Below are 24,555 nucleotides of genomic sequence, written 5' to 3'. Positions count from 1 at the left end.
GTGACCCAGCAATCCCACTCCTGGGCATACATACCGAGGAAACCAGATCTGAAAGAGACACGTGTACCCCAATGTTCATCACAGCACTGTTTATAATAGCCAGGACATGGAACCAACGTAGATGCCCATCAGCAGACGAATGGATAAGGAAGTGTGGTACATATACACCATGGAATATTACTCAGCCATTAAAAAGAATTCATTTGAATCAGTTCTAATGAGATGGATGAAACTGGAGCCCATTATACAGAGTGAAGTAAGCCAGAAAGATAAAGACCAATACAGTATACTAACGCATATATATGGAATTTAAAAAGATGGTAACGATAACCCTATATGCAAAACAGAAAAAGAGACAAAGATGTACAGAACAGACTTTTAGACTCTGTCGGAGAAGGCGAGAGTGGGATGTTCTGACAGAACAGCACTGAAACAAGTATACTATCAAGAGTGAAACAGATCACCAGCCCAGGTTGGATGCATGAGACAAGTGCTCAAGGCTGGTGCACTGGGAAGACCCAGAGGGATGGGATGGAGAGGGAGATGGGAGGGGGGATCGGGATGCGGAACACATGTAAATCCATGGCTGATTCATGTCAATGTATGGCAAAAACCACTACAATACTGTAAAGTAATTAGCCTTCAACTAATAAAAATAAATGGAAAAAAACTAATTAACACTCCTCCTTCCCAAACTAGAGCCAGACATCCTGGAATGTAAAGTCAAGTGGGCCTTAGGAAGCATCACTACAAACAAAGCTAGTGGAGGAAATGGAACTCCAGTTGAGCTGTTTCAAATCCTAAAAAATGATGCGGTGAAAGTGCTGCACTCAATATGTTAGCAAATTGAAAACTCAGCAGTGGCCACAGGACTAGAAAAGGTCAGTTTTCATTCCAATCCCAAAGAAAGGCAAAGCCCAAGAATGCTCAAACTACTGCACAATTGCACTCATCTCAAACGTTAGTAAAGTAATGCTCAAAATTCTCCAAGCCAGGTTTCAGCAATACGTGAACCATGAACTTCCAGATGTTCAAACTGGTTTTAGAAAAGGCAGAGGAACCAGAGATCAGATTGCCAACATCCGCTGGATCATCAAAAAAGCAAGAGAGCTCCAGAAAAACATCTATTTCTGCTTTATTGACTATGCCAAAGCTGTATTTGACTGTGTGGATCACAATAAACTGTGGAAAATTCTGAAAGAGATGGGCATACCAGACCACCTGACCTACCTCTTGAGAAACCTGAAGGCAGTAATCAGGTATGGATGTGAGAGTTGGACTATAAAGAAAGCTGAGAGCCGAAGAATTGAAGCTTTTGAACTGTGGTACTGGAGAAGACTCTTGAGAGTCCCTTGGACTGCAAGGAAATCCAACCAGTCCATCTTAAGATCAGTCCTGGGTGTTCACTGGAAGGACTGATGTTGAAGCTGAAACTCCAATACTTTGGCCACCTGATGTGAAGAGCTGACTCATTTGAAAAGACCCTGATGCTCGGAAAGATTGAAGGCAGGAGGAGAAGGGGATGACAGAAGATGAGATGGTTGGATGTCCGACTCCATGGACATGAGTTTGGGTAAACTCCAGGAGTTGGTGATGGGATAGGAAGGCCTGGCGTGCGGCAGTTTATGGAGTCACAAAGTGCTGGACACAACTGAGTGACTGAACTGAACTTCCCAAACTCTTCAAAGAAAGAGGAGGAGGGAATAATTCAAAATTCATTTTATAAGGCCAGCATTACCTGATACCAAAACCAGGCAGGACCACCACAAGAGAAGAAAATTGCAGGCTTATATCCCACAAAAACATAGATGCAAAAATCCTCAACAAAATCACAGCAAGCTGAATTCAAAATTCATTAAAAGGATCATATACCATGATCAAATGGGATTTATTCCAGGGATACAAGGATGGCTCTGTTACACAGCGCAGTAACAAAATGAAGGATAAAAATCAGATGACTATCTCAATACATGCAAGAAATACATTCAATATCCAATTCAATATCCATTCATAATTTTAAAAAAAAAACCTCAATGAAGTGAGTAAAATAGGGAGCATATCTCAACTTAATAAAGGTTATATATGATAAGCTGTCAACTAACATACTCAATGGTAAAATGGTAAAAGCTTTCCCTCTAAGATTAGAAACAAGACAAGGGTGCCTACTCCTAACACTTCAACTCAACAAAGCATTGGAAGTTCCAGCCAGACCATTAGGTAAGAAAAAGGCATCTAAGTTAGAAAGTAAAGGAAAACTGTTACTATTTGCCATATTATATGGAGAAAACCCTAAAGACTCCAGAAAAAACTGCTAGAAGTAATCGATGAATTCAGTAAAGTTGTAGGATACACAGTCAATATGCAAAATAGTTTTTGTTTCTATACCATAATAATGAACTATCAGAAAGAGAAATTAAGAAAACAATCCCATTTACAATTGCTTCAAAAGAATAAAATACCTAAGAATAAACTTAACCAAGAAGGTAAAAGACCTGTACATTAAAAACTATGGAACACTGATGAAAAAATTGAAGATACAAGTAGAGATATTCTGTGCTCATGGATTAAAAGAATCAAGATTTCTAAAATATCCATACTACCCAAAGTAATCTACAAATTCAATATAATCCTTATCAAAATTCCAATAACATTTTTCAAAGAAACAGAGTAAATAATCCTAAAATTTATAAATAGGCTAGCCAAAGCAATTGTGACAAAGAACAAAACTAGAGGAGAGGCATCATACATGCTTCCTGATTTCCAACTATGTTTAAAAGTTGTAATAATCTGGGAGTTCCCAGGCAGCCTAGTGATTAGGATTCTGAGCTTTCACTACCATGGCCCTGGTTCAATCCCCCTGGTCAAGGAGTAACTGAGATCCCTCAAGTCACAAGAAGATGATGCCATAAAAGATATCACCTCACACCTGTTAGAATGGCTATTACCAAAAAGGGAAGAAATAAATGTTGTGCAGGATGTGGAGGAAAGGAAACTCTCATATGCTGTTGGTGGGAATGTAAATTGATACAGCCACTGTTTTAAAAACAAATACACAGACCAATGGAACAGAGAGCTCAGAAATAAACCTACACATATATGGACAATTAATTTACACCAAAGACAACAAGGATATAAAATGGGGAAAGGATAGTCTCTTCAATAAATGGTGTTGGGAAACATGACAGCCACATGCAAAAGCATAAAACTGAACTACTATCTTACACTAAACAAACAAACAAAAACCAGCTGAAAAATGGGTTAAAGACTTGAATATAAGCCCTGAAAATGTAAAACTCCTAGAAGAAAAACATAAACCGTAAGCTCCTAGACACTGGTATGGGTGATGATTTTTTTGGATTTGACACCAAATCAAACTCAACTAAAACAAAAATAAACAAGGAGGAGTACAAAAAACTAAAAAGCTTCTGCACTGCAAAGGAAACCATCAATAAGGTGAAAAAGGAACCTATGGAATGGGAAAATATATTTTCAAAACATTTATCCCAGAGAAGAAAACGGCAGCCCACTCCAGTACTCTTGCCTGGAAAATCCCATGGACGGAGAAGCCTGGTAGGCTACTGTCCATGGGGTCGCAAAGAGTCAGACACGACTGAGCGACTTCACTTTCACTTTTAGTTCTCTCAATCATAGAGAACCAGTCTTCTCTTAAGAAAGGGAGAAGCAGCAGCTGCTTGCTGCCAGCAGTCCCCAAATCTTTTTTTTGGCTTTGCTTTTTATTTTCTATGTATAACTGAATATAATTAACACTGGTCACCTTGAATTCATAGTTGTAACAAAGGAACAGACCTAAGACATCACCAGCACTAGCCTAAGTAGAGCTCTGCCCCCTTTCTCTGCAGCTGTGGTTTACTACTTCCCGGGTTAGAAGGAATAACTGAGAGCTCTGCATGGATCAGACCCTTCAGTCAAGAACCAGTGTGTTAATAGTGTGAATTAGATATACTGACTACCTGCTCTGCTTAATTGCTATGAAACTGAACTAATCAGCAGTTATAAAGCACATACTTTGTTATGTGCTAGGCTCTGCCTCCTGGCCTGTAGATAATTTAAGAAGACCTAGGGAATACCATCAGACGTGCTAATTGTATTTGGGTGTTAACAAAAGCAGATCTAGACAATCTGTCCACTTAAATGGTACCTTTTGGTCAGAAAAAATTTATTTAAAGATTGTGATCATGTAAAATTACTCAAACCTTCTAGCAAAAACATTTTTTGAAAAATAAACTAAATGCCTTTATTAAAAAAAAAAAAACACCCAATTAGAGGCTAACATACAAAACATACAAAGAACTCAGACAACTCAATAACAAACAACAAAAGACAACAAACACACACACAAATAACCTGATTTAAAAATGAACTTTGGGGAATTCCCTGGCAGTCGAATGATTAAGACTCCAGGCTTACACTGCCAAGGGTCAGGTCCCATTCCTGGTGGGGGAACTAAGATCCCACAAGCCACATGACATAGACAAAAATAAATAAATAAAAATGAACTTAAAAGCCAAGTAGATATTTTTCCAAAGAAGACATACAAATGGACAATAAGGACATGAAAAAAGGCTCAACATCACTAATCAGTGTGTTGTTTTGTGTGCTTAGTAGTACCTGACTCTCTACGACCTCATGGGCAAGAACACTGGCTGCTGCTGCTGCTAAGTCACTTCAGTCGTGTCCGACTCTGTGCGACCCCATAGACGGCAGCCCACCAGGCTCTCCCATCCCTGGGATTCCCCAGGCAAGATCACTGGAGTGGGTTGCCATTTCCTTCTCCAATGCATGAAAGTGAAAAGTAAAAGTGAAGTCACTCAGTCGTGTCCGACTCCTAGCGACCCTATGGACTGCAGCCCAGCAGGCTCCTCCATCCATGGGATTCTCCAGGCAAGAGTACTGGAGTGGGGTGCCATTACCTTCTCCAAAGAACACTGGTGTGAGTTCCTACTTCCTCCTCCAAGGAATCTTTCTAACCCAGGGATTGAACCTGTGTCTCCTATGTCTCCTGCATTGGCAGATGGATTCTTTACTGCTGTGCCACCTGGGAAGACCCCTAAGCACTGAGAAAAAAAAAAATCAAGGCCACAACATATTACCACACATCTGTTAGAATGGCTATTACCAAAAAGACAAAAAATAAATGTTGTTGAGCATGTGAAGGAAAGGAAACCCTCATATGCTGCTGGTGGGCATGTAAATTGGTGCAGCCACTATTTTTAAAAAACTGTATGGAAATTCCTCTAGAAATTAAAAATAGAGCTATGATCCAGCAATTCTACTTCTGGGTATTTATCTGAAGGAAACAAAAACACTGAACTGAAAAGATATATGTATCACCGTGTTCACTGCAGCATTATTTCAAATAGCCAAGAAATGGAAATAACCTAAATGCCCACAAGTATATGAACAGATAAAATAAAATAAATAAATAAAATACACACACACACACACACACACATACACACACACACAGAGGAATATCATTTAGCCATTAAAAAAAAAGAAGGAAATCCTGCTATTTGCAACAACATGAACGAACTTTGCTAAGTAAAATAAGTCAGAGAAAAAGCAAACAGCGCATGATCTCATTTGTAAGTGGCATCTAAAGCAAAAACAAACAAGTCATAGAAAACAGACCAGTGGTTGCCAGAGGTGGCGGGGGGGCAGGGGGTGAAATGGGTAAATGTGATCAAAAGGTACAAACTTCCAGTTAAAACTAAGTCACGGGGATGTTAAGTACAGCAAAGTGATTATAGGTAATAATACTATAGTATATATTTATAAACTGTGAAAGTTACTAAGTGAAAGAAAGAAAGAGTTGCTCAGTTATGTTGACTCTGCACAGCTGGACTGTAGCTCACCAGGCTTCTCTGTCCATGGGATTCTCCAGGCAAGAATACTGGAGTGGGTTGCCATTCCCTTCTCCAGGGAATGGAGAAAATCTTAATAGGAAATCTTAATAGTTCTCATCATAAGCAAGAATTATAACTGTGTAGTGACAGATATTAACTGTTGTAGACGTACTGGAGTGATTATTTCCCAATGCATACATGTCAGATCATTATGTTACATAACTGAAATATAAAGTTTACATGTCAATCATATCACAATTTTTAAAAATTTATGTGTCAACACACATACACCAAACAAAACATATCTGTGCACTCCCAATTTTTACCTTAGTATTCTAAATGCCATCAGTTTCTTCAACAATTGGTTAGATCAACAATTGTTTCCCCCTGGTGATATAAACACTCCCATGTCTGCACTCTTCCACAAAGGTGAGCAGCTATAGGAGCTTCAAAGTGGCAAAAGTCACAGCCACCTTGCTGTGAAAATAGGGCTCACTTGGCATTGCAATGTCTTTGCTCTTTACATCTCTGATATTCCCAAAACTGACTCAATACTCTGTATACTTAGGGGCTAAAAATGTGTGTATATGGTCTCAGGGTCAGTTTTTAGTTTCTTCCAAACTGCACTGTATTGAGATTTATAATGTCCTGAATTTATATTTTGAGATGGACCCTTAACATTTTGTCATAGCTTTAGCTCTTTCTGATAACATCAACTGGGAGCAGGAAGTTGTATTCTTTTCATGCAACTGAAAATAGGATTGTTGTAAATATTCATTCATGTCACATTAACCAAAGCTGATTTAGTTTTTAACTTCTAAACTTTTACTTTTCATTGCATAAAGCAGACCTCTCAATTGTTTATTTTGATATTAATATAACAGATAAAAATGTACATTTACTAATTTTTTAACTTTTTATTTTGAACTAGTTTTAGTTTTACAGAAGGGTTCCATAATATTTTTCATGTTTATTTTTAAAGAGTTCTTTTTTTAATTTTTTATTTTTGGCTGTACTGGGTCTTGGTTGCTGCATGCAAGCTTTCTCTAGTTGCAGCCAGCAGGGGCTACTCTCCAGTTGCAGTGTGCAGGCTTCTTACTGCAGTGGCTTCTCTTGTTGCAGACCATAGGCTCCAGGGCCCAGGCTTCAGTAGCTGCAGCTTGCAGGCTCAGTTGCAGCACATGGGCTTAGCTGCCCCAAGGCATATGGAATCTTCCCAGCCCAGGGATCGAACTAATGTCCTTTGATTGGCAGGCTGATTGTTAAGCACTGGACCACCAGGGAAGTCCTATCTCATTATTTTAAATAAAATATTTCTGAGTATCCTTAGAAATATTAACTTTTTGGGTATTTAAATAAATACACTAATATGTTTTTATCACAAAGCTCAAACACTCCACTTATTGACAAAATGGGCTTCCCCAGTGTACTTCAGACAGTTAAGAATTTACCTGCAATGCAGAAGACCCAGGTTCAATCCCTAGGTCAGCAAGATCCCCTGGAGAAGGGAATGACTACCACTCCAGTATTCTTGTCTGGAGAATTCCATGGACAGAGAGCCTGGAGGGCTACAGTCCATGACGTCGCAAAGAGTCGAACACAACTGAGTGACTAAGCACAGAGCACACACTGGCAAAATATAAATCTAAAATTTAAACCACTTCAATTATCCCAGATCCAAACTTGCTAAAATGCTAAAGATCTAACAGTTCTTAAGGAGCAGTTTTTTCCTTGGTTATAAAATACAGGCCCAGTGCTATCTGGAACATAAATAGTAAGAGTGAAATGTAGATATCTGAAAAGCAAAAGTAATATCCAGAAAAATCCCTACTTTTTCCATAAAAGCAGGAAAACTTGGGGAACGTGGCATGAATCTACATATTAAAGAACTCAGTGAAACTCCACCATGTAGGATGAAGACAAAGAGATCCACATGGGGACAAATTATAGTCAAACTGGTGAAAGACAAATATTGAAAGCAGCAAGAGAGAAGCAAAGAATCAACACAAATACAGGGGATCCTCAATAAGATTAATAATAATAATACAATAAATTTATCACTAGACATCTTGGATGCCAGAGGTAATAGTATGACATTTAAAGATGTGAGACAAAAGAATCTATCAACCAAGAATTCTAGATCTGATTCAATACTTCGAGGGCAATACTCCCCAAAGCAACGCAGATTCAACACAACCCCTACCAAAATCCAAACAATCTTGTCTGCAGAAATGGAAATGCCAGTTCTAAAACTGCTATGGAATGAATGGCAAGGGACTCCTCACTGCAAAACAATCTTGCAAAAAAAAACAAAGTTGGGAGGCTCATTCTTTTTGTTTTCAAAATATACTACAAAGTTACAGTAATCAGAACTGTGTGTGGTACTGACTTAAGAGGAGACCTAAAGACCAGCAGAAAATAATTGAGAGTCCAGAAATAAGCCTATACATCTATAGTCAATTGATTTTCAACAACAGTGCCAAGACCTAAAGCGGGATAGTCAACAACAAATAGTCCTGGATCAACTGGACAGGCACATGGAAAGGAATGAAGGTGAACCCATACTTCATACCAAAGACAAAAATTTACTGAAAATGGATCAATACCTAAATGTGAGAGCTGAAACTATAAAACACTTAAAAGAAAATACAAAATAATAATAAAATAATAAATTTTCATTACCCTGGACTTGGCAATGTGTTATACATGATACTGAAATCACATGCAAGGAAAGAAAAAAACAGATAAGTTAGACTTTATCAAAATTGAAAACTTTTGTGCATCAAAGGAATGATCATGAAAGTAAAAAGACAACCTAAAGAATGGGAGAAAATACGTGCAAATCATATACTGATAATGATCTTGTATCCAAAATACATAAAGAATTCTGGCAACTCAACAGTAAGAAGATAAATAATCCCAACAAGCACCTAAAAAGTTAGATATTTCATTAGTCACTAAGGAAATACAAATTGAAACCACAATGAGATACCACTTCACATTCTCATCAGAATAACTATAATAAAAAAAAAACACAATAACAAGTTTTGACAAGGATGTAAACAAGTTGGGACCCTGGTATTTTGCTACCATAAATCATCTGGGGCTTCCCTGATGGCTCAGATGGTTAAGGCTCTGCCTGCAATGCAGGAGACCCAGGTTCAATCCCTGGATTGGGAAGATCGACTAGAGAAGGGAATGGCAACCCACTCCAGTATTCTTGCCTGGAGAATTCCATGGACTGAGGAGCCTGCTGGGCTAAGAGTCAGACACGAGTGACTAATAGACACATAGACAGTGTAGAAACAGTCTGGTGACTCCTCAGAAAGTTAAAACATAGAATCATCATACGACCTCATTTTATTTGTAGATATATACCAAAAAGAACTAAAAACAGGCATTCAAATATCTGTACACAAATATTCACAGCAGCACCATTCACAACAACCAAAAGATAGAAACAATCTAAATATCCATCAATAGATAAATGATAACATTATGGTAGATTCACACAATAGAAGATTAGTCAGCAATTAAAAGGAAACAATGGTACATGCTACAATGTAAATGAATCATGTTATACTAAGTGAAAGAAACCAAACATAAATGGCCACATATTGTATGATTCTGTTTCTATAAAATTTCCAGAAAAGGTAACTCTATTAAGAGGGAAAAAAAATTGGTGGTTGCCAGGGACTGGGGGGAAAAGAGAATTACAAAATGACTGCTTAATGGATACAGAGTTTTCTTTTGGGGTGATGAAAATATTTGACCTAGACAGAGGTGGTGGTTGCACATTATGAATGTACTAAATGCCACTGAATTGTACACTTTAAAATAGCTAATGTTTATGCTATACACATTTCACCTCAATGATTTTAAAAAAATTTTTTCTTTTAAGTAGTCAGCACAGAGATCTGATCTTTTAAGGTCTACACAGAGAAACAAGGGAAAAAGAAAAGGAAAGGGAAAAACATGAGTTTACTTAAGAGTACTCACAATATTGAAAGAATTAAACACTGAAGGAATGAAACTAAGATCAGTATTTGGCACCAAATTACTAAACTTAACGAAGCCATCACCTCTACAAACACAAGACAAATGTAGACGTATCAGGAAGAAGAGGGCAAGATTTCAGAAGAATCTAATAAAATGTAGATAACAGTGCTGCAGAATGCAGAAAGAGGGAATATATATGTGCACACTTTTTTAAAAATAAAGAATTCCAGAAATGATTTAGCAATTTCTAAAAGAAGACAACAGCAAGAGTTTGTAAAGGTTTACAGAACCTGAAACCTTCATATACCAGATAGAGGTTTGCAAAATGGTACACTACTGTGGAAAACAGTTCCTAAGGAACTATGGCAGTGCCTTTTTTTTTTTTTTTAATGGCAGTGCCTTAAAAAGTTAAACAAGAGCTACCAAAGTGAAAGTCGCTCAGTTGTGTCCGACTCTTTGTGATTCCACAGACTATACAGTCCATGGAATTCTCCAGGCCAGAATATGGAGTGGGTAGCCGTTCCCTTCTCCAGGGGATCTTCCCAATTCAGGTTCAAACCCAGGTCTCCCACATTGCAGGCAGATTCTTTACCAGCTGAGCCACGAGGGAAGCCCAAGAGTTACCAAATGAACCAGTAATTCTACTCCTACATACAAGTAACCCCAGAACAGCACAAGGGGTTAAAGGCACTAACAGTACAGTAAAAAATCTGCATGTAACTATACAGTTGGCCCTCTACAGCTGCAGTTCCACATCCACAGATTCAACCATCCACACATTGTGTAGTACTGCAGTATTTACAGGAAAAAAAAAATTCAAGTAGGCAGTACTGAAATATTTACTGAAAACAATCTGAATATAAGTGGACCTGTACAGTTCAAACACATATTGCTCAAGAGTCAGCTATATATACCCAAGAGAACTGAAAGAAAACATATTTTCACACAAAAACTTCTGAACAAAAGTTCATGGCAGCATTATTCAATATATGCAAAAAGTGGAAACGACCCAAATATCCATCAACTAATGAACAGATAAACTGTGGCATATCTAGACAAGGGAATATTATTTAGCCATAAAAAGTAATGAAGTATTAATATCAATACATGCTACAACATGGATGAACATAAAAACCATTATGCGGAGCAAAAGAAGCCAGACACAAAAGGCCACATATTGATTACATTTATTTATGAAATGTCCGAAGAGGCAAAACCAGAGACACAGAAATTAGTGGTTGCCAGGCCAGGGTGGGGGGCAAAATGAGGAGTGAGTGCTAATGGATATAGAGTTTCTTTCTGGGGTTATGCAAATGTTCTGGAATTAGATAGTGGTGATGGTTGCATAACCTAGTGAATACACCAAAAACCACTAATTGAGTGGTTGGAATGTATGTTATATGAATTATACCTTAATTTTTAAAATGCTAAACAGTTGGTTTTGCAGGTTGGTCATTTAAAATCCAAGATTCCTTTTCCTTCTGTATTTGTCTGAATTGCTGAAAGTAAAGTGCTGAAATTACTGAAATAACAGGCAAAGTGAAAAGCACAGTACTAGCAGCACTAATCGGAGAAGGCAACAGTGGTGACCCATCCCAGTGCTCTTGCCTGGAAAATCCCATGGACGGAGGAGCCTGGTAGGCTGCAGTCCATGGGGCTGCTAAGAGTCAGACACGACTGGGCGACTTCACTTTCACTTTTCAGCTTCATGCACTGGAGAAGGAAATGGCAACCCACTCCCGTGTTCGTGCCTGGAGAATCCCAGGGACGGGGAAGCCTGGTGGGCTGCCGTCTGTGGGGTCGCACAGAGTTGGACACGACTGAAGCGACTTAGCAGCAGCAGCACTCATGTCACCTCTATTGGGATTCCTCTACTAGGTTGTGGTTTATATGGTTTATGTGGATTACATACCTGGAGGGCTCCCCCTTCTGATTCTCAACTTAAACAATGATCAAATTTCCCAAGTGGAATCACAAATGTCACTGAAATCTTATTTCTTCCTCTACCTGCAAAGTACACCAAGGTTTAAAAGTATCGACCTTCTCTCTTCCCATTTTCTGTTCTTTCCACATGGAGGTTCTCAGCAAATGAAAAAGAAAAGCAATTTATTTAGCTAAATCATAAAACCCGTGAATGATCAAATAAAACATCCCTCTCCTCAACTTCTCCAACTCTCTAGGCCTCATATAAATATTATTTGAAATTTAAGAAATAAAAATATTCAGGGGTCAGCAAAGGTTCCCTGGAAGTTGATACTTTGGAGCAAGAATGCCACCAAAATCAACAGGCTACTGAAGAGTGGCAGGCCCTTAGACTAAGCTTCCCTGCTTTTTCCAGTTTTAAAATCAAAGACTCACTATTACACTTTTCAAATCAGGTTCTATGAACCATCTACATCAGAATCATCTATGTTGCCTGGACCACCCCAGACTTGTACAATCAAAATCTCTGGGGATGGGGTCCAGGAAATTTATTTTCAAAGTAATTCGTATACATTCTAGTTTGAGGAAAAGTTCCCCAAAATGAGATCTGTAGCCATTTAAAGTATAGGTAAAGTGTAAGACAGAGACATTACTGCCACTGAGTTTACCACTCGAACTAACTACAGAGCATTTACTACATCTTAACTCACTCACTGTACACTACTCCATTAAATGTGACTGTGAGGTGCTATATATATGCTATACAACATTAAATAGCTTAGATGACAAAGTAGTGATGTACTTATATTCAAATCAAGAAAAGTTTTTTTCAACATATTGAGGAAAATATGGGGGAAAAATACATTGTTTCTATTCTTATGTATTTCTTCTGTACCTGAATAATAAAGGATTGAATTTCAGTTATTAAGGGCATGAATGAAGATAACCCCTATTAAATCAAGTCTAAAATCTGAATATTTCCCTTCTGCATAATTCTAAACATTAGCTAGCAAATATGGCATACACCTATATAGCATATAACTATCACTATTATGATGGTTTTTCCTGACATATGTTACTAATGACTTTCACAGTGCTGAGATCTTTACTTTTCTACCCTGCTCCCTCCCCAATTTTGCCAACAGATTTACTCACTGAAATAAACTCTATTTCATGTAAGGAAAATCCTTCTTGATTTTAAACTATTTATGCTGACACTCTAGGCTCTGATTCTTTTACTGCTTCATGCTTAAAAAGCAATGAGACCCTCTTAAAAGTATTTGGAAAGTTTCTGATCTACAGCTAGGAAACACAAATTAGTATCAAAGAAGATTTAATTTCTTCTCCTCTATTTTTATTTACAAAAACAGATTGGTTTTGATGATAAAAGTCCAAGTATTTAAAAAGTATTATCCAGTAACTCATTCAAAGTATTTATCTTTGAAGCATCTACTACATACACAGAGACTGTACCAAGAGCTAGGAATAGGAACACAGCAGTGAACAAAATAAACTAAAAAAAATAGATTCTCATAATTTACTATGTTAATGAACCAGAGTATCTAGCCATTACAAACATTAAGTTACAAGTACCATAATATGTGAAGGCAGAATTGAACACATACTGGTATAGGATTTATACCAATCCTATAATCAACCAAGGAAATGTGTTTCTGAAATAATTTCTATTGTTTTAACTATTTAAAAGCCCCTCTCGCCCACCCTAGACAGGATGTCTATGGTTTCCAGGGTTACTAGTGTCTGGAAACACTCTTGAGTTCCCTCTCAAAATATTTATACCCTATACTCTATATTAAGTTCCCTCTCAAAATATATATACCCTACACTTTAATTTTTTAGCAAGAAGTAGTGATGAACCTGATGGAAAGTGAGGAAACCGTCCCCTTTCCAACGGAAAACATCATTTTGAAAAGCCTGTGGTTGATTCTCTTCAACCAAGAAAAGCAGCAGGCAGAGAAAATGAAATGTATACTTCTCTGTCATACTAAACGTAACAGTTATTTCTTCAACATTTCCACATGTAAAAATGTATTATCTACAAGAGATGCCAACATGAAAAGATCAGAGAACCTTGATGCCCAATTTAGATGGAAGTCAAAAAACCACAGCCTACGCAGAAAATTTGACTATCTCTTCCTTATATCCACAAACTCCAAGCACAAGTTGGTCTGGGTTTTGTTTGTTTGTTTGTTTTTAACTGCTTCGGTGTTTTCGAAACGGGAATCACACGGCAAGAGAACACTCAGGTGCACACAAGTAGGGGCCTCCTGGGCCCCGACACCTTAATTCCAAAACTGATTCCGCAGCCCCTGGGCAAGGCAAGGAGGGAAACAAACACCCCGCCGCCCTGAAACCAACGTAGAAGGGGCTACCTGGCCCCGCGTGCCCCACGCGTCCCCCAGGTGCCCTTGGAAGCAGCGGCCCGCGGGCGAAGCCGCGCCCGGTCCCCGCGGACTCCAGTTCCGCCCGCCCGTCCCTCCCCCACCCCGCCCCCGGGACCCGCAGGACCGCAGCGCCGGCTCCGCCCCTCGCCTCCCCGCCAGGCCCCGGACTACCAGCCCCGGTGCAACGCAGCCCCAGGCGTCCAGGCGCGGCAGCACCCTCCTCCCACAGGCCGCGAAGGCCGGTCGGGGAGCAAGCGCTGCCGCAGCCTCATCCAGGCCTGCGCCCCAGGCTCCGGCCTGGACGGAAGCCGCCCTCCTCTCTCACCTGCGTTCCCACCACCACGATCTGAGGCAGCTGGATGATGTCGGCGCCCACCGTGTTGAAGACGTCCTGGAGTTTGTTAATAACAGGAATTAGCGCCTCCATAACTCGTAACACAGAAGACCCCAGCCCGGCCGGCCGCGGCAATGAATGGGGCCGCGGCCCAGAGTCCGCCTCCTTCCTCCTCTCCCCCGCCCTCTCCTCGGGAGCCGGCACCCATTGGACCCCGCCCGCCCGCTACCTGCCCACTCCCGACGGGCCATGCGCCAAGACGGAGGCGCCGGAAAACAGTCGCTGCTGGGAGTTGTAGTTCTGGCGAGGTGGACCTCCGGGACCTACAGCTTCCGGAAGGCTGCGCAGCGCTGGCGGGTCGCCAGCGTGGAGGGAAGGATGCTTGGGATTGGGCTGCTGTCAAAAGAATAGGGAGCGAGGCCCAGAGAGTCAGAAGGAAGAGGTACATTTATACTTGTCCGCGAGGCAAAATAAGTGTGAAAATTTCGGATAGGAATATGTGTTAAATATAGAGGAGTCTGTTAATTATCCAGGACGTTAGTTCCTGAAAAGGACACTGTCAAGTCGGGCTGGTTGGAAAGGCTTAAAAGAAAAGTAGCCTCAGACCCCCCCCCCAGCCAGCTACAAATAGTATGCAGGCTGATACTAGATGTGAGGTGCTATTCCGCAACAAAAAATACTAAACCAGCTCAGGTTAGAACACGAGGGTTCTCTAGAATGTTAAAATGTATTCAGAAAGAATATAAAATTGCCAGGTTTTCAAGAGAAGGGCTAGGACTGGGCCCTCATTCTCTATATTCTGTATAAATATGTATTCACCGTGGCCTCATTTCTGGCAAAGTGGAGAGCTGATAACTGCCTTACTAGCTGTTTGCTAAGTGTGCCTACTGTTTTATTTCTAAGTGTTTTTCTTTTGTAGACGGACATTATCTCTACTGTGAACCTCCAAAGGTTTCCTCTCTCAAAATAAAAAAAGGTGACATCTGAACAAAGAGCCAAAGTAGGGGAGGAAAAAGACCCCTTACCTACTTGACTTTTCTCCATGGTGTATCTCCATGTAACATAATACATACTGAACTTGTTGACTTTCTCTCTCTTCTAGACTACCAGCTTGTAGAGGCCAGGGATTTTTGACTGTTTAATTCACTGATGCATCCCTAACCCCTGGAAAGGGACAAACAAGATAGTTCAAACTCATTATCCTCTGAGTTTGCAGTCTAACACCGTAATAGACAAATGGGTAAAGTGCTATGACTGGGTTTATTATGGAGTCCTTTTTCTAATCCAAGATAGGAGTGAAAGTTCAAGCAAGACTTCCTAGAAATCACTAGGTATAATCTCCTTGAGAGTAAGCACCACCCCCTTGAGAGTAAGGACCACTGCGCAACCTTACTGAGTACCATTCACCGGCACAGCCATACATATCCTATGCTAAGTCGTTTCAGTTGTGTCCAGCCCTGCGACCCCATGGAGTGTAGCCCACCAGGCTTCTCTGTCCATGGGATTTTTCAAGCAAGAACACTGTAGAGGGGGTTGCCATGCCCTCCTCCAGGGGATCTTCCCAACCCAGGGATTGAACCCACATTTCTTATATCTCCTGCATTGGCTTTACTACTACTACTTCCTTACTACTAGCACCACCTGGGAAGCCCCCCATACACGTTGGCTGTAGGGAATATGCTTGATTTGTTCAGCAAGACACATGGGAGATACTCAGTAAATACTTCTGAACAAATGAATTAAATTTCATCTAAGCTAAGACCTGAAGGTCCACTAGTGTTGTTTTGGCATCAAGTTTTATGAACATTTTCTTCTAACTCTTTTTTTTTTTTTTAATTTCAGAGTCAAAATGAGATGAACAACTTGAGAATTCCAAAAACAGAAAGCAGACCAAAGATAGTATTTATTTTCTACCAAAGATAGTATTATGTAACAGTCAGATGTTACCCACTTTGTTTCTCAGCACTCTGTTGATGGAGCTTTTGGTCTCTTCTTTATCTCTGAGCAGTCTATCTTTTGTCTGAGAAGAAACGACAGACAAAAGGAGAAGGTAGGCTCACAGTGAAGTTCCATGGGCATAACCAGTAACTGCTTCATAGGGGCAAGGTGCCCTGGGCAACAACTATGCAACTGCTTTTCCTTTATTTGTGGCCTCAAAGGACATAGTCTTTTTTATTTGTTAATGGCAAAATTAAAAGAGCAGGTGTATTAATATATAATATAATATGGGGTAATATTATAATATATCCATGGGGTCGCAAAGAGTCGGACACGACTGAGCGACTGAACTGAACTAAACTGAACCAGGAAATTGTCTGTAAATGGTAACGTCAGTCAGGTGGCTCAGAAGCTAACAATTGAATCTGCTAATAGTGAAATACTGACAAACCATTAGAGGGCAGCGTGACAACACAATTAAGAATTAAGAGTAGTAGGGTTATTTCTTTGCTCTAGAGTGTTTTCTTCGCTTTGCTCCACGCCCATATACCAGTGGAACTTATCAGCTCCTTTAATCCTCCCAACTTCAAAACATGTGGCATATTTTATTAACTGTTTGAGATAATAGGCTGATTTTACCTCACAACAATGCTAACAACAAAATGTTACATGTTTGGTATCCCTGTTCTTAAACACGTACCCTATCTCTGAGAATTTCTCATTAGCCTCTTTCTATCTGTACTTCAGGTTCCCAAAATGTTGTTTTGCATTCATAGAAACTCCTCAAACCTCCTTTCTCCTTTGTTATTCAGGACTCTTTTTCACCTTTCCTGCTGCTGCTGCTAAGTCGCTTCATTCGTGTCTGACTCTGTGCGACCCCATAGACGGCAGCCCACCAGGCTCCTCCATCCCTGGGATTCTCCAGGCAAGGATACTGGAATGGGTTGCTGTTTCCTTCTTCATCTTTCCTATACCAACTCAAAGCCCACACTTTACGGTGAAGAAAAATGTAGCTTTTCAGCCCTTGGTTAGCTGCCTTTGCATATCCAAGGGCTCACTGCTACACTGTGGTAAACAAAAGGGACAAAAGCCAGGACTTCTTCTGTCACCAGCCCAGCCTAGGAGAGACTTTGAACATCTCTCCTTTCTAATTCCCAACCAGTCCATCTAACCAGTAATGGGCAGCATGAGTCAATTTGAGTTTTAAGACCTAGTTTTCTGGGACTTCCTGGGTTTGGTTAAAAAACCACCTTCCAATGCAGGGGACATGGGTTCGATCCCTGGTCAGGGAACCTTCGTTCCCTTCAATCCCACGTGCTGCAGGGCAACTAAGCCCATGCACCACAACTGCTGAGCGTGCGTGCCGCAACTAAGCCCTGACGCAGCCAAGACATAAATAAATATTTTTTTAAAAAAGAACCAATCTTCTAGAAATGCTGTATAACTGGGATGGATGATAAAACTTACACATCAGTGACACAGCAAAATTAGTGAATAACATAGTGTATCATAGAGTTCTAAGTATATTACATATAATATGTATAAAGTTTTATCCATCAGTTGACTTTTCATTTCTTTTTGATGGCTTTTATTTATTCTCTTTCCTCTTCAGTTACTGAATATTTGACTAAATGGGTAAATAGATAGATGTCTGTATAAATGAATGAGTATATGTTTTGCATATTAAATATACTTTATTTGGGCTAGTCAAGAATTAGAACTTATTATTTTAGACTTAGTACATCATGAGGGAAGAAGTTCTGGATTAATCATTCTATTTAAGAATGATGTGACCTTACTCCCAATCCTAATCTATGAAATAGGAATAATAACATTACTAAAGATGTGACCTACTACCAAAATGAAATTAAGTTTTTAAGCAGCATTAGCAGTACTAGGAAGCTAATGCAAAGGTAGAAAATGATATACCTCAAAATCCCGACAGCAGACTTTAATGTGTGCCACTCTCCACACCACTGGCAAAACCAAAAGCAAACAAACCAAAAGTAAAATAGAGAATATAAATAATTAAATCAAAGCTATATTAAAAACTAACGCTACAAAGGTGAATAGAATACATTCTGCAAAATTGCTCAAATCTCTCTTCTCATTCTCTCCTCTGAGGAAGAAAATCAGCAAGTAACTAGAATTAATATGGAAGTCAGCACATAGGAGAGGGATCTAGCCTGGGTTTCCTAGATGAAAGGATTAATAGGAGTTGACCTGACAAAGATGAAGGGAAACAACTTCCAAACCAACAGAGGGAACGACTTGTGCAAAAGTGAAGAGAAAGGAAAGGACATGAGGCATTCTGGATGGTTTAAACAGCTTAGTGTGGCTTAGATAGGGCGCGGCCTGTGAGGGAATAGTGAGTGTCAAGGCTAGTAGCTGGTCAGACCAAGGTGAACTCATGAGAGGGAGGAGTGAGCAATGTCTCCTGAAGGTAATGAAGAGAATCAGAAGGGTGCCCAAAGAGAGACATGATGTTATGAATTTTACAAAAATCACCTCCATCCCACTGATTTGGGATGGGGGAAGAACAGGAAACCTGATAGGGAGTATTGTGGCAATCAAGTCAGAGATGACGGTAGTATATCCTGGGGTGGTAATGATGGGGTGTGTGTGTGTGTGTGAGTCACTCAGTTGTGTCCGACTCGTTGTGACCCCATGGACCGTAACCTGCCAGGCTGCTCTGTTCTGGAATTCTCCAGGCAAGAATGATTGAGACACCTGGACTAATTTAGAATGCACTTGTTCAGAGAATATAAAGAAGAGGAAAAATGACCAAGGGCAAAATGGGTAATAGGAATATTTAAGAGGAATCAGAAGAAGGATGTTAAAGAAATAAATCATAAAATGGCGACCAAAAAGATAAAAGGAAAACAACAGCTTGTTCAAAATGTATTTCAGCCTCTTTCTTGTGGGCCTTTTCTCTTTTTCTTTTGCTTTAGAAACTAAAAAGCTAAAAGCTACATATCCAGATATATTTGCAAAAAAGCACTCCAGGTATTTTTGTTCCCCAAAACAGGCTCAAAGGCTTAAATTCTGAACTAAACTGTGAGAGGATGGAGGAGGTATGCAAGGCATCCATTTTGCTTGTGCAGATCATGAATGTGAGACACAGTTCTGGAGTTGATGGTTCTGATGATGTTTTCCTGATTCTCAGATAGTGGCTAAGGTGAAGAGATCCTGAGAGCCAGCTCCTGATTGTAGTAAACATACCAGTAATCCTAGGAGTCCCAGTGATTCTGGGAGTATTTTCTAGATGTCTAGCCTAGAGCCTGTTTTTTCATTCATCCTAACAGAGGAAATATTAAGCATCTAATTCCATGTATTAAATCCCTTTCTGCTTAGATTTGATAGAGAATTGTATTTGTTTTCTAGGGCTATTGTGGCAAAGTACCACAAACCGGTTTCTTTAAAACATAGACGTTTATTGCCTCATAGCTCTACAAGCTAAAAGTTCAAAGTCAAGACCTCAGCAGGTTTGGTTTCCTTTAAGGACTGTAAAGGAGAATCTGTTCCATGGCTCTCCTCTAACTTTTAGTGACCACAAACATTTCTTTGTTTCTGAAAGCATAACTCCAATCTCTGCCTCCTTCTTCACGTGACAGTCTGCTCCCTGCATGTGTTCACATCAGCTCGCTTCTGTGCATGTCTGTCTCTGGCTCGAAATGTCCTCCTTTTATAAAAGCACTAGTCTTATTGAATTAGGGCTCACTCTAATGACCTCATTTTACTAGAGACAGAAGAAAGATTCTTTGAGTTTGGTGTTTTATTTTTTTTTATGTAGACCATTTTAAAAGTCTTTATTGAATTTGTTACACTATTGTTTCTGTGTTAAGTTTTGTTTTTTTGGTCGCAAGGCATGTGGGATCTTAGCTCTCCCACCAGGGATTGAACCTGCACCTCTCTGCATTGGAAGACAAAGTCTTAAGCACTGGACCACCAAAGAAGTCGCAGGAGAAAGATTTTTACATCAAGGCATTTTTTAACTTGATTACTTCTGTAAATACACTATTTCCATATAACATCATATTCCGAGGCCCTGGTGGAATATATTTCAATCCATAACAAGAAGTATGACAGGAACATTTGGTATTCTTTATATGTTCAAAATGGTTCTCTGAGGAGGCCTTGCAAATAGCTAAGAAGAGAAGCTAAAGGCAAGAGAAAAAAGGAAAGATACACCCATCTGAATAAAGAGTTCCAAAGAATAGCAAGGAGAAATAAGCAAGCCTTCCTAAGTGAACAATGCAAAGAAACAGAGGAAAACAATAGAATGGGAAAGACTAGAGATCTCTTCAAGAAAATTAGAGATACCAAGCAAACATTTCATGCAAAGATGGGCACAATAAAGGACAGAAATAGTATGGACCTAAGACAAGCAGAAGATAAGAAGAGGTGGAAAGAATACACAGAAGAAACTATACATAAATGATTTTAATGACCCAAGTAACCATGATGGTGTGATCACTCACCTAGAGCCAGACATCCTGGAATGTGAAGTCAAGTGGACCTTAGGAAGCATCACTATGAACAAAGCTAGTGGAGGTGATAGAATTCCAGCTGAGCTATTTCAAATCCTGAAAGATGATGCTGTGAAAGTGCTGCCTTCAATATGCCAGCAAATTTGGAAAACTCAGCAGTGGCCACAGGACTGGAAAAGGTCAGTTTTCATCCCAATCCCAAAGAAAGGCAGTGCCAAGGAATGTTCAAACTACCATATAATTGCACTCATTTCACACGCTAGCAAAGTAATGCTCAAAATTCTCCAAGCCAGGCTTCAACAGTACATGAACTGTGAAATTATAGGTGTTCAAGCTGAATTTAGAAAAGGCAGAGGAACCAGAGATCAAGTTTCCAACTCTGTTGGATCATAGAAAAAGCAAGAAATTCCAGAAGAACATCTACTTCTGCTTCACTGACTATGCCAAAGCCTTTGACTGTATGGATCACAACAAACTGTGGAAAATTCTGAAAGAGATGGGAATACCAGACCCCTGACCTGCCTCTTGAGAAATCTGTATGCAGTTCAGGAAGCAACAGTTAGAACTGGACATGGAACAACAGACTGGTTCCAAATGGGGAAAGAAGTACATCAAGGCTGTGTATTGTCACCCTGCTTATTTAACTTCTATGCAGAGTACATCATGAGAAATGCTGGGCTGGATGAAGCACAAGCTGGGATCAGATTGCCAGGAGAAACATCAATAACCTCAGATATGCAGATGACACCACACTTACGGCAGAAGGCAAAGAGGAACCAAAGAGTCTAAAGATAAAGATGAAAGTGAAAGTGAAAAGTCGCTCAGTCGTGTCCGACTCTTTGTGACCCCATGGACTGTAGCCTACCAGGCTCTTCCTCCATGGAATTTTCCAGGCAAGAATACTGGAGTGGGTTGCCATTTCCTTCTCCAGGAGATCTTTCCAACCCAGGGATTGAACCCAGGTCTCCCGCACTGTAGGCTTTACCACTTTACTGTCTGAGCCACCAGGGAAAGATGAAAGAGGAGAGTGAAAAAGCTGGTTTAAAACTCAACATTCAAAATACAAAGATCATGGCATCCAGTCCCAATACTTCATGGAAAATATATGGGGAAACAATGGAAACAAGGACAGACTTTATTTTCTTGGGCTCCAAAATCTCTGCAGATGGTGATTGCAGCCATGAAATTAAAAGACGCTTGCTCCTTGGGAGAAGAGCTATGACAAACCTAGACAGCATATTAAAAAGCAGAGACATTACTTTGCCAACAGAAGTCCATCTAGCCAAGGCTATGGTTTTTCCAGTGGTCATGTATGGATGTGAGTGTTTCACCATAAAGAAGGCTGAGCACTGAAGAATTGATGCTTTTGAAGTGTGGTGTTGGAGAAGACTCTGAGAGTCCCTTGGACTGCAAGGAGATCCAACAGTTAATCCTAAAGGAAATCAACCCTGAACATTCATCGGAAAGACTGATGCTAAGGCTGAAGCTGCAATTCTTTGGCCACCTGATGCAAAGAGCTGACTCAGCCCTGATGCTGGGCAAGATTGAAGGCAGGAGGAGAAGGGAACGACAGAGGACAAGATGGTTGGATGGCATCACTGACTCAATGGACGTGAGTTTGAGCAAGCTCCGGGAGATGGTGAAGGACAGGGAAGCCTGGCGTGCTGCAGTCCATGGGGCTACAAAGAGTTGGACATGACTGAGCAACTGAACAATAGCAACAATGTTCATGTAGTGGCACTTCCTTGGTGGTCCAGTAGTTAATAATCCACCTTTCATTGCAGGGAACATGGGTTTGATCCCTGGTCAGGGAACTAAGATCCAAATTAAATAAGGTAGCTAAGCTCACACATGCTGCAGCTACTGAGCATTCTAGAGCCCATGTGATGCAAACAGAGAGCTCACACACCACAACAAAAGACCCAGCATGACAGAATGAAGAAATCCTGTGTGCTGCAACTAAGACACAACACAGCCAAATAAATATTTTCAAATAAAATTCAATAAATAAATATTCATGTAGTTCTCATATTTCCCAGCTTCCTTTGCAGGTTTGTTGGGGTCATGTAACTAGTTCTATGAGCAGAGTTAGTGTGTGTTTCTCCTGAGCCGGGTTAGTGAAAAACCTTGTTTGACACTCTGATTTGCTTTCCATGTTTTGGCAAACTCTGAAACCATATGTTGAAAGAGTAATGTAGCAAGATGGTCAATCCTGTCAGCCTGGGTCTCTGCCTGTCTACAAAGAATAGAGCTCCCTGCCAAAGCCTGTTAGACATGCAACATGAACAAGAAGTAAATCTTGGTGGTGTAGAAATACTAAGATTTAGAGGCCAGTTGCAGCAGTTGGTGTTAATTATCTTCATTAATACAGTCTAACCCTGATGGTGTTGGAGAAGACCCTTGAGCGAATCCCCTGGACTGGAAGGAGATCCAACCAGTCCATCCTAAAGGAGATCAGTCCTGGGTGTTCAATGGAAGGACTGATGTTGAAGCTGAAACTCCAATACTTTGGCCACCTGATGCGAAGAACTGACTCATTTGAAAAGACCCTGATGCTGGGAAAGATTGAAGGTGGGAGGAGAAGGGGATGACAGAGGATGAGATGGTTGGATGGCATCACTGACTCAATGGACACGAGTTTGAGTACGCTCTGGGAGTTGATAATGGACAGGGAAGCCTGGTGTGCTACAGTCCATGGGGCCGCAAAGAGTCAGACATGACTGAGCGACTGAACTGAACTGAACTGAACCCTGATGGACATATTATTGAAAAAGTTTCTGTGATGGAAATTCAGGTTCTGTCCTGAAGTAGGCCTTATAAAGCATCTGCTTTAAAAAAAAAAAAAAAAAAGTCTCTTCCAACAGAGACTATCCAATAACAACAGTATAAAAATTTCTACATATCTGTATTAGTCTCCTCAAGTTGCTGTAACAAGATACTATAGACTGGGTGGCTTGAGCAACAGACATTTATTTTCTCAGAGTTCTGGAGGCAAAAATTCCATAATCAAGGTGCCAGCAAGTTTGGTTTCTGGTAAGATCACTTTTTACCTTGCAGATAGCTGCCGCCTCCTCCACTTCCTCCTCCTTCTTTTAAAGTGTTGATCTTATTTTTAAAAATGTGGAACATTTCATGAATTTGTGTGTCATCCTCATGCAGGGGCTATGCTCATCATTTCTGTACAGTTTCAATTTTAACAGGTACTGCCAAAGTGAGCACAGTAGCTGCCTTCTCGATATGTGCTCAAATAGCCTTTCCTCTGAACACACATGGAAAGAGGGAGTTCTCTGGTGTCCTTCTTATAAGGGCACCACAAGTATGGCCATTATCATACCCTATCTCCAATTACAGTCACACTGGGTGTTAAGGTTTCAACATGTGAATTTAGAGGAGACACGGTTCAGTTCATAATAATATTACTAAGTGAATAATATAAAAAATAAAAAAGCTCACTGCACATTGTACTCTCCAGATGAGAATCACTGTTAATAGTTTTTCTGTTCATACTTTCCACTGTCCAGACACAAACATATAATATAAATTAGATTGCTGTTGTTGAGTCACCTAGTCACGTCCAACTCTTTGCGACCGTATGGAGT

The 24,555-nt window shown here is 40.2% G+C and overlaps 1 protein-coding gene, 1 long non-coding RNA gene and 1 other non-coding gene across 10 annotated transcripts in view; all 3 read right to left on the bottom strand.

Moving 5' to 3' along the window:
• Positions 1-14,706, bottom strand: part of DNM1L (dynamin 1 like) — a 66,926-nt gene extending 52,220 nt beyond the window's left edge. For all 8 annotated transcript variants that reach the window (XM_061125262.1, XM_061125263.1, XM_061125266.1 and 5 more), the window contains exon 1: positions 14,520-14,706. In XM_061125262.1, coding sequence (XP_060981245.1) covers positions 14,520-14,621 — 102 coding nt within the window. In that variant the 5' untranslated portion in view covers positions 14,622-14,706. The remainder of the gene's footprint in view (positions 1-14,519) is intronic.
• Positions 14,707-15,557: 851 nt separating this feature from the next.
• On the bottom strand, positions 15,558-18,444 carry LOC133043323 (uncharacterized). The gene is made up of 3 exons (XR_009689683.1): positions 18,396-18,444; positions 16,480-16,548; positions 15,558-15,692 (listed from the first exon to the last, which is right to left on the bottom strand). It is a non-coding gene; the product is annotated as an uncharacterized LOC133043323 (long non-coding RNA).
• A 5,626-nt stretch (positions 18,445-24,070) lies between these two features.
• On the bottom strand, positions 24,071-24,178 carry LOC133044073 (U6 spliceosomal RNA). Its single transcript, XR_009689825.1, has one exon. It is a non-coding gene; the product is annotated as a U6 spliceosomal RNA (small nuclear RNA).
• Positions 24,179-24,555: the final 377 nt, after the last annotated feature.

Source organism: Dama dama, chromosome 22 (genome assembly GCF_033118175.1).
Source record: "Dama dama isolate Ldn47 chromosome 22, ASM3311817v1, whole genome shotgun sequence".
In the NCBI taxonomy this organism is placed as follows: Eukaryota; Metazoa; Chordata; class Mammalia; order Artiodactyla; family Cervidae; genus Dama; species Dama dama.
The sequence above is the reverse complement of the archived record's forward strand: the minus strand, read 5'-3'. Positions and strand labels throughout refer to the sequence as shown.